At 36.4% G+C, this 11,525-nt stretch overlaps 1 protein-coding gene across 1 annotated transcript; it reads right to left on the reverse strand.

The window, feature by feature from the left end:
- Positions 1–1,392: 1,392 nt before the first annotated feature.
- LOC123786774 (olfactory receptor 11G2-like) lies at positions 1,393–2,355 on the reverse strand. The gene is given in 1 exon segment (XM_045789138.2): positions 1,393–2,355. A coding segment is annotated over 1 exon segment (963 nt).
- Positions 2,356–11,525: the final 9,170 nt, after the last annotated feature.

Here is an 11,525-nt window from a genome sequence, read left to right on the forward strand (position 1 = left end):
AGGAAGGGAAGAACGAAGGAGGGTAAAGAGAAGGTGGAATGAACCACGAGAGACAATGGACTCTGGGAAACAAACCGAGGGCTTCAGAGGGGACGGGGGTGGGGGATTGGTATAGGCCAATGAAGGGTATTAAGGATGGCATGTATTTCATGGAGCACTGGGTATTATATGCAAATAATGAATCATGGAACACTATATCAAAAACTAAGGGTGTACTGTATGGTGACTAACATAACATAATAAAAAATTTATAAAAAATTAGCTCATAAAAATAAAAAAGGAATTTTGTGACTATTGTCTATCTCCAATAGGATTAAGATAGATGCTAAATATAAAGGGCCAAACATTAGCCAGGATTTAACTCCTTTTGTTGCAAGTCTAGTGTTGGTTAGACTTTTTTATTTTTATTTATTTATTTTTTTAAAGATTATATTTATTTGTCAGAGACAGAAAGAGAAAGCACAAGCAGAGGGAGAAGCAGGCAGAGGAAGAAGCAGTCTCCCCACTGAAAAAGGAACCTGATGCAGGACTTGATCCTAGGACCCTGGGAAACAGACCTGAATGAAAGGCAGGTGCTTAACTTACTGATCCAAACAGGTGTCCCTTATTTTATTTTTATTTATTTTTGTTCTTTTTTAATTTAAATTTTGTGAGTTAAAATATATGAAAATTGGTTTCTGGAGTAGAATGTAATGATTCATTACTTACATATAACACTTAGTGCTCATCACAAGTGTCTTCTTTTTGGCGAACTCCCATCCTGTCTTCCAGAGTGGCTGTACCAGTTTGCATTCCCACCAACAGTGTAGGAGGGTTCCCCTTTCTCTGCAACCTCACCAACATCTGTTGTTTCCTGAGTTGTTAATTTTAGACATTCTGACTGGTATGAGGTGGTATCTCAGTGTGGTTTTGATTTGTATTTCCATGATGACAAGTGATGTGGAGCATATTTTCATGTGTCTATTGGACATTTGGATGTCTTCTTTGCAGAAATGTCTGTTCATGTCTTCTGCCCATTTCTTGATTGGATTATTTGTTCTTCAGGTGTTGAGTTTGGTTAAGTTCTTTATAGATTTTGGATTCTAGCCCTTTATCTGATATGGTCCTTCATCCATTTTGAGTTTATGTTTGTGTATGTTGTAAGAAAGTGGTCGATTCCATTCTTCTGCATGTGGTTGTCCAGTTTTCCCAACACCATTTGTTGAAGAGACTAAGACAGTTTTATTCATTAAAGAAAACTAACCCGTCATGCAGTGAGGGATATTTAAGATGATGGTGGGCTTTATTGTAACAGTTCCCTAACAAAAATTATTGAATTCTATAGAAAATTATCTTGCCTCATATCTTATTAAGATAGGTTGTGGTGGATCTTGGCTCTCTCTGACTTCTGATTTATATTTTATAGGCAGGTATTTCAGTCCCAAAGACTTTCCTTAAGGCAGTCTTCATCTCCTTGTTCCTGAGGCTATATATTAAAGGACTGCAGAGGGGTGTTATCACAGAATAAAATAAGATAATGAATTTTTGAATTTTCACTGGGTGTCCTGATCCAGGACAAATATACATCACCATAATGGAGCCATAAAACAGGACAACTGCCAAATGAGAAGCACAAGTAGAGAAAACCTTGTGCTTGCCAGCCCGTGAGGGCATCCACAGCACAGTCAGAATCACCAGAGCATAGGAGCAAAGAATAAAGAGGAAGGTGCCAATCATGAAAAAAGCATTGAAAGTAGAGTAAATGAGCTGAGTGATAGTGTCTTCAGAACAAGACAGCATCATCAGAGGGACAGGATCACACAAAAAATGGTTGATGGTATTTGGGCTGCAGAAGGGCAACTGTGAAATGAGAACAACTGGAGTTAGGAAGAGGATGAGCCCACCTGACCATCCAAAGATGACAAGGCCGGTGTACAACTGTTTAGTCATGATGCGTGGGTAATGTAGAGGACGACGGATGGCAAGGTACCTGTCAAAGGCCATGATGCAAAGGAAGAAGCCCTCATCACACCCAAAAGAGAAGAAGTAGAACTGTGTGAAACAGCTCACAAAGGAGATAGTCTTGCTTGTGGACAGGAAATTGGCCAACATATTAGGGACGGTCGTGGTGACATAACATATTTCTAGGAGAGAGAAATTGCCCAAGAATATGTACATGGGGGTGTGAAGATGCTGGTCCTACAGCACAGCATAGACAATGGCCGTATTCCCCATCAGAGTCAAGATGTGGACTACTGAGAAGAGCCCAAAGTAGAGGAGCTGCATTTCTGGGCTTGAGGGAAAGCCCATGAGGATGAAGTGGCTAACGGAGTTGGTGGTTTCTGTGCTGGGCGCATTCATTGGTTTGGAAGACATGATGACTTGGTTCCTGCACTTTAACGGAGTATGCTGGTTCTTCCTGAAAACACGAAATTCTTTTTTTTTTTTTTTGATAAAGTAACAAACAGTGAGGTTTCTGTTAAAGCAACAAAGCTGTCATCATCATAACTTGTTTTCCAAGAGTATGATTTCATTTTGATAAGATGTAAATAATAATATAAATAAAAACATGGTGTGGGGCAATCATTAAACTAGGTCAAGATACTGGATTACAGATTAGGAGTAGAAAATTGAAATTTCTTTCTAAAGTATAATGTAAAATTAATTTGTCATAATTAGTAATATTGATAAGAACATCAAATGAAGTACTACTTATATAAAGACATTTCAAAAAGTTCTGTCTCACTGAGATACAGTGGAAGGGCACAGGGAATACTCCTTTTTGTGCTTGTTTATGGTATTATAAAGTGATGACTAAAATAGTTCTCTGGTTCATTAGATAGTTCATTATATGACCAGACATGTTTGCTGTGTAAAAAATGCTTTCTCTTTATCCAGCCTGTTGGATTCATCCCCACAGCATGGGGAAGAGCCTTACGCTTTGGCACCTAAAATTACCCCTAGTTTTTTGTTATTGAATCACAGTTAAAATCTGTATGTCTTATTTCCTTAGAAACCTACTCTTGGCTATCACATTTGGCATCTAAGGTGGAAGGACCACTGTTTATGTATACTCATTGCCCATGGCACTATGTAGACTGTATCAAGTCTGAATGCAACCTGGCAGTTCAGTCAGTTTGTTTCCCATAGCAGTCGTATCATATCAGGTGGCAGTGGAAACCATGTACTAGCATTTCTCCAGATACAAGAGTTTTTGTTTTTCCTCTGTCCTGGCAGACAAAGATTCTCCCTTGATCTGTTTTTATTGTATAGTAAGATTAAAAAAAAATTATTTATGATTTTTATCCTGAATGATTTTTTTATGTTCTCAGCTGAGGTTGTTGTATCTGAGAAAGAATTAAATGTCATCTTACATAGAGACAGCAAGGTGTGGAACTACTGAATCTTGGCCATTCACTAGAAGTAAAAAGTAGAGTGGCTTTAAGTTAACTACATTTAAATTGTACTTAATTATGTATAGTGAGGACAAAATATACAGAAACAAAGAGAGAAAAGCATAATATTAATATTAATGTAAGAGACAATTGATATTCTTAAGTTTCTAAAATACTCTAATCTATGGAATGCCCACAAATTATTCTGCTGCATTCTTTTATGGAAGAAAAGGCTCACTTACATGCCTAACAGGTCTTAGTGGTTTTCTTCATAACTCTTTCGACTGAATTTTTAAAACCATTTATTTTTGTCCTTTTTATTCTGGACTGTGACCTAACATATTGGTATCCTTTTCTAAGCTATCTTAATTAATTTTTTGACTGACAGTGGTATACAGTAACAGTGGTATATCAAATCAGCATCAGTAATCACCCTGTTTGTGTCTCCTGTTACAGTATTTCTTGGGAATACTAATTGTATTAAGTCATAATCCAAAGAAGATCCTACAAATGCAAGAAACAGCATACAGATGCTGAATGGTTTTGTCATTAAAGGAAGTTGTTTCACATAAAACCAAGGCATATTAAATTAGTAAAACTGAGAGCAATGTATGAGTTACATATAATATCAGTGGAATTGGAGGTTTGTTATATTTTCTCTGTTAAACAAGCAACAAAATTCATCATTTAACCATCTCTAGTAAATTTTTAGTTACATACATTTACACAAAATCCCCAGGCTTCTTGCTGTAAACAATACTTATCTGTATTTTAAAGGGATAAGGAGGCCAGATAAATATATTTCCCTGGAGTTGGGCAAACAAGAGAAAAATTAATATTTTCGAACTTTTCTGTCTGAATTTTATTCTACTCAGATATTTACATTTTCAGAGCAAGAAGAAAGCACTTGCCAGTAAATCCATTTATGGAGAAAATCAGCATTTGTAATAGGGCATGCAAAGTTTTAACTCGCTCCTTGGATATGTGTCAAGAAGAAAGGTCAGAGAGGGGGAATAAAATATTACCCCCCAGAGTGAAAAGCATGTGAGGGACTTCTGAAGAATTGGAGAATCCAGTTTGTAATCTGCCATGAATTGTGCAGAGTGAATTTTAGATTTTTTCCCCCCTAGGTGCAAAGCTCATACTTATGGTTAAGATTAAGCCTAGGTGAAGAAGGTATTGTCTGTATTTATTTCTTTGCATCGTAGTCTTTTGAGATTTGGAACCCTCTCCCATGACATTTTTAAAGTATTTGTTCAATAGATAAGAGTGTTTTTTAACTTTATTTATTTACAGTGAAATTCCAAGCCCTGCTATTCCCTGAGGATTAGTGCATTGCAGAACTGGGTTCTTACCTTCTCTTAACACATTTTCTCACCAGGCATTGCAAAAGGTTCCTGGGGAATAATTAAATAGTAATAGAGCTTGTTGTAATAGCTACAATATGAAGATACACCACTGGATTCCCTATTTCTATATTGAAGAAAGAGAAAATTCTTTCCCCATCAATATTAGTTCTTAAATTTGTTGTTTAGGGACATTTCAGTCACAATTTTATCATATTAGTTAGAAAAATGACATTTTAAGTGCTAACACTAGTATGGAGTTATTTAACAACTATTTGTCAAGTACTTAACATGCATTGGGAATATATCCAGGCAAACAAAATAGAGTAAGTTCTTACTACATAGAACAATACAGTGGGGTAGGGAAAGCAACAAAAGATCAAATCAGTAAGTGCATTATAATTTTTTGTTGTTGTTTGAGAATAATGAAGTGTGAAAGTGGAGTGGACCAGAAATAGGGCAGGAATTGTAATTTTAAATAGAGTTTTAAGGAAAGCCCAACAGAGATAGCAACATTTGAGCATGTGCTTGGAAAAGTGAGGGAACAAACCAAGAGGATATCAAGAGATTTCAGGCAGAAGGAACAGCTAATACTAGGAATATGTGCAGTGGTGTATCAGGAGAAAAGCAAGGTGGCTGGTGTGCTGGAGTAGTGTCAGCTAGGGAGATGGCCTCTTTCTTTGTCCACTCCTGCTATCCCCATTTCTTCTTTGTATAGCATCTGTACTTCTTTGTAGTCTTCTTTCTTTAAATATTTCCCCCTGCATTTATTGAGCTATAGTTGGCGTATAATATATAGCAACAATATGTAAGTTTAAGGTATAAAATGTACTGATTCGATACACTCACGTATTGTGAAGTGATTACCACCATAACATGAGCTAACAACTGCCTCGGCTCATATAATTATTCCTTATCTCTTTGATGAGAACATTGAAGAGTTACTCTCTTAGCAACTTTAATTATGTAATACAGTGTTGTTGAGAATAATTATCATGATGTACATTAGATCCCCAAAATGTTTTCATCTTATAACTCGAAGTTTGTATCCTTAGACAAACGTCTTCCCATTTCCCCTACCTCACAGCCCCTGGCAACCACCAATCTGTTTTCTGTTTCTATGAATTCAGATTTTTGAGATTCTACATATAAGTGATATAGTATTTGTTTGACTTGTTTCACTTAGAGTAACACCCTCAAGGTCCACTTGTGTTGTCATTAATGGCAGGATTTCCTTCTTTCTGATGGCTGAATAATATTCCATCGTATATATGACTGCATCTTTATCCATTCATTTGTAGATGGACATTTAGGTTGTTTCCATATCTTGGCTAGTGAATAATGCTGCATTAAACATGGGGGTACACGTATCTCTTCTACATGGTGATTTCGTTTTCTTGAGATTTATACCCAGAAGTGAAATTGCCAGATTGTATTATATTTCTATTTTTTTATTTTTTGAGGAATCTTTATACTGTTTTTTTACAGCGGCTGTATTAGTTTGCATTGCCACCAACAACGAACCAGGGCTCCCTTTTCTTTTACATACACACCAACACTTTTTTTGTCTTTTTGATGCTAGCCATTTTTTCAAGTGCAAAGTATCTTTTGTGATTTTGATTTGCATTTCCCTGATGATTAGTGATGTGGAGTACCTTTTTATGTACCTATTGGTCATTTGCATATCTCTTTTAGAACTAAGTCTATACAAATCCGTAGTGCTTTTTAAAATTTATATATATTTATACTTTGCTTTAGTTGTATGAGTTCCTTATATATTTTGGCTATTAACCCCTTATCAGATACACAGTTTGTAAACATTTTCTCCCATTCTGTAGGTTGTCTTTTATCTTGTTAATTGTTTCATTGCTGTACAAAAGCTGTTACTTTGATACAGGTCCACTTGTTAATTTTTGCTTTTGTTGCCTGTGCTTTTTGCATCAAACCCAAACCCCCAAAATCATTGCTAAGACTATAAGGAAACTTTCCGCTATGTTATCTTCTGAGAGTTTTATGGTTTCAGGTCTTATGTTTAAATCTGTCATCTATTTCAAGTTGATTTTGGTGTATGGTGTAAGAGAAGGGTCCATTCAGTCTTTTGCATGTGAATATCTAATTTTTCCAACACCATTTATTGAAAAGACTATCTTTTCCCCATTATGTATTCTTAGTTGATCATATATGTATGATTTTATTTCTGGGCCCTGTATTCTGTTCCAATGTTCTATCTGTCTGTTTTTATGTCAGTACCATACTGTTTGGGTTCCTATAATTTTGTAATATAATTTGGAATCAGAATGTGTGATAACTCCAGTTTTGTTTTTCATTCTCAAGATTGCTTTGGTTATTTGGGGTCCTTTGTGGTTCCATACAAATTTTAGGATTATTTTTTCTATTTATGTGAAAAGTGTCACTAGAATTTTGATAGGGATTGCCTTGGACTAGATTGCTTTGAGTAGTATGGACATTTTAACAGTATTCTTAGAACTCATGAATATGGTATATCTTTTCATTTTATTGTGCCCTTTTCAGTTTCTCTCATCAGTGTCTTAAAGTTCTCAGTGTAGAGATCTTTTATCTCTTGGTTAAATTTATTCCTATGTATTTTATTCTTTTTGATGCTATTGTAAATGGGATTGTTAATTTCTTAATTTCTTTTTTTGGATATTTTATTGTTAGTGTATAGAAACACAACTGATTTTTTGTGTATTGATTTTATATCTTGCAACTTTACTGAATTAATTTATTAGTTCTGCAATTCTACAGTTTTGTAGGATTGTAGTTGTATGGGATTTGAGCTGGGTCATGTTGCTGCTGCTGACTCTGCAGTGAAGTCTGGTGTTGGGACTGTCTGCAGGATTTTGGGCAGGTGTGGATCCTCTCTGATCCTTGGATGGGGAAAGTGCTTTTAGAACCATGGTGTATATGGTTGGTGCTGAGACAAGCTTCTGCGTTAGGTTCTGCAGCGGGTCCACAGATGGCATGCTCGTTACCAGATGCAGACACAGGGTTGCTCTCACAGGGTCCCTGTAAGAGCCCTGCCAAGTCTGTGGGTGGGTACCTAGGCAGACAGGATTAATCTCAAACCACTGAGAGCAGCTATACCCAAATCACAGGGCTAATTCAGTCTTTGCAGTTGGACTGAGATAAGCCAGCAGGACTGGGAATACTGATGGGCATGTCTCCTGCCTGTTTCCTGAGCTGCCAGAATTGCTTTCACACTAGGTGGGCAGAGCTGGAGCCAAATCACAGATGGCTTCAGTGGCCATATTCAGGACCATGGCTAAATTCATTTTCTGTACCATATGTATTTTTGAAGAGCAGTTTAACATAGTCTAAGTACATGATATGTAGACATTAATCGGGCAGTTGTGCTCTTTCCCATGTAATCAGAAAAAAGAATCAGAAATAATTCCTACTCACTTGGAATAGGCAACAAGGCTGTGTTAATGCAGCCAACCGCTTTGATAGTACAGTCCAATAAGACCTTGAGTGGTAGACGTTCTGCAGAACTCACACTAGCCCACTGTATCAATGACACGCTAATTGGATTGGATAAACAAGAAGTGGATAGTTTATTGGAAGCTACATGGGGTGGAAGAAAACCCTATGTGGATACAGAGTTCCACCATATTAGTAGAATTGATGTTTTTTCTAACATATTGGCTTACATAGCATCAATGCTCTCCCTTAGCGATATCAGCACAGCATCAGGTGGGTGGTATCCTTTGCTGAGAATCTGATTTTTCAGCTTCGTAGGGCCTGATCTCGAAGCTTTTAGGTTTTTAATAATTCCAACTTTTTTCCTTTGTTGCCCCAGAACCAAAAGTGGCATCTGGCTCATTTGATTTTGAGCTTAGTCTTCCCTGTTTCCTTTTTTCCTTTTTCTTTTGTTTTGCTTGACATTTCTTTATTACCTTTGTAATCTCTTTTTTACATTAAGTTCTCTATGTTACAATACTTTATATCTGTTGACTGGACTTTTCTGATACAGAAGTTGCTGCCAGCAATGGTTCTGGAAAACTAATCTTCAAAAATGGCAGTTTGGGGCTACTTTGATTTTTCTTTGTGGCTTCAACACAATGCTTACTAACTTGTCTGTTCTAGTGGAATTCTAGTAATCCTTAGTATTTAATGACTTAATAATTAATTAAGTTATTTTCAATAAATTGTCCTGGGAAGACTGGATATTGACATGTAAAGGAATGAAGTTCATTTACACAATCTCACACCACATACAAAAATTATCTCAAAATGGATCACACCTAAAAGCAAAAGTTAGTACTACAAAACTCATAGAAAAATTCATAAATGTAAATATCTGTTTAGGCATAATTTGATTAGACAGTGGTTTCTTATAACACCAAAAGCACAAGAGGCAAACAAAAAAATAGACTGTACTTACTCAAAATGGAAATTCTTTATGTTTCAAAGGATACCATGAAGAAAGTGAAAATACATGGGGCGCCTGGGCGGCTCAGTCGTTAAGTGTCTGCTTTTGGCTCAGGGCGTGATTCCAGACTCCTGGGATCGAGCCCCACATCAGGCTTCTCCACTGGGAGTCTGCTTCTTCCTCCCTGACTCCCCCTGATAGTGTTCTCTCTCTCGCTGACTGTCTCTCTCTCTCTGTCAAATAAATAAATAAAATCTTTTTAAAAAAAGTGAAAATACAGGTCATAAGGAGAAAATATTTGCAAATCATGTATCTGATAAGGGACTTATATTCAGAACATACAGAGAACTTTAATAAATCAACAATAAAAAGACAAATAACTGAATTTAAAAGTGGTCAAAGAATTTAAGTGTACAGTTTTCTAATGAAGATATGCAAATAGTCAATAAGCACATTTTCATGTGCTTTGTGGTAAGCCAGTGTGGAAAAAAGTTTGTCAGTTTCTCAAAATATTAAACAGACTTGGCATATAACCCAGAAATTCTACCCCTAATATATATCCAAGAGAACTGAAACAGTTTGAGAAGAATAGGTATTAACTCTTCTTTAAATGTCTGGTAGAATTCCTCCAGGAAGCCGTCTGGTCCAGGACTTTTGTTTCTTGGGAGATTTTTGATTACTGATTCAATTTATTTCCTATTTCTGGGTCTGTTCAAATTTTCTGTTTCTCCCTGTTTCAGTTCTGGTAGTTTGTAAGTTTCTAGGAATTTCTCCATTTCTTCTAGATTGCCTACCTTGTTGACATATCATTTTTCATAGTATTCTCTAATTGTATTTCTGTGGGGTTGGTTATGATCTCTCCTCTTTCATTCCTGATTTTATCTATTTGGGTCCTTTTTCTTTTCTTTTCTTTTTGATAAGTCTGGCTAGGGGTTTATTGATCTTATTAATTCTTTCAAAGAACTAGCTCTTATTTCATTAATCTGTTCTGTTTCTTTTGTTTGTTTCTGTATCCTTTATTTCTGTTCTAATCTTTATTATTTCCCTTCTTCTGCTGGCTTTAGGTTTTATTTGCTCTCCTTTTCTAGCTCCTTTAGGTGTAAGCTTGGGTTGTGTATTTGAGACTTTTCTTGCTTCTTGAGGTAGGCCTGTATTGCAATGTATTTCTCTCTCAGAATAGCCTTTGCTGCATCCCAAAGGTTTCGGATTGTTGTGTTTTCATTTTCATTTGCTTCCATGTACTTTTTTAGTTTCTTCTTAATTTCCTGGTTAACTCACTCATTCTTTAGTAGGATGTTCTTTAACCTCCATGTATGTGAAGTCTTGCCAATTTTTTTCTTGTGGTTGACTTCACGTTTCATAGTGTTGTGGTTTGAAAATATGCATGGTATGATCTTGATCTTTTTTTTAAGATTTTATTTATTTATTTGACAGAGAGACAGCAAGAGAGGGAACACAAGGAGGGGGAGTGGGAGAGGGAGAAGCAGGCTTCCCCCTGAGCAGGGAAGGGGGGCTTGATCCCAGGACCCTGGGATCATGACCTGAGCCGAAGGCGGACGTTTAATGACTCAGCCACCCAGGCGCCCCTGATCTTGATCTTTCTGTACTTGTTGAGGGCTCATTTGTGACCCAGGATGTGATCTATTCTGGAGAATGTTCCATGTGTACTCAAAAAGAATACGTATTCTGTTCTTTAAGATGGAATGTTCTGAATATATCTGTTAAATCCATGTGGTCCAGTGTGTCATTCAAAGCCATTATTTCCTTGTTGATTTTCTGCTTAGATGATCTGTACCTTACTGTAAGTAGGATGTTAAAGTCCTCTACTATTATTGTATTATCATTAGTGAGTTTCTTTATATTTATTATTAATTGATTTATATACTTGGGTGCTCCCAAATTGGGGGCATAAATATTTGCAATTGTCAGATCTTCTTGATAGATGCCTTAGTTATGATATAATGCCCTTTTTCATCTCCTGTTACAGTCTTTGTTTTAAAATCTAGTTTGTCTGAGAAAAGTAGGGCTACTCTGGCTTTCTTTTGACATCCATTACTATGATAGATGATTCTCCATCACCTCACTTTCAAGCTGCAGGTGTCTTTAGGTCTAAAATGAGTCTCTTGTAGACAGCCTATAGATAGATTTTTTTTTTTATCCATTCTGATATCCTATGTCTTTTGGTGGGAGCATTTAGTCCATTTACATTCAGAGTCATTATTGAGAGATATGAATCTAGTGCCATTGTGTTACATGAAGAGTTGTGTTTCTGGTGATGTTTTCTGGTTCTTTCTAGTCTTTGTGGCTTTTGGTTTCTTTTCTTCACTGAAAGAGTCCCCCTTAAAATTTTTTGCAGGGCTGGTTTAGTAGTCATGAACTTGTTTAGTTTTTGTTTGTCCGGGAAACTCTTTA

This window comes from Ursus americanus, chromosome 9, assembly GCF_024610735.1.
Source record: "Ursus americanus isolate L20-20 chromosome 9, mUrsAme1.1.p, whole genome shotgun sequence".
Classification (NCBI taxonomy): domain Eukaryota; kingdom Metazoa; phylum Chordata; class Mammalia; order Carnivora; family Ursidae; genus Ursus; species Ursus americanus.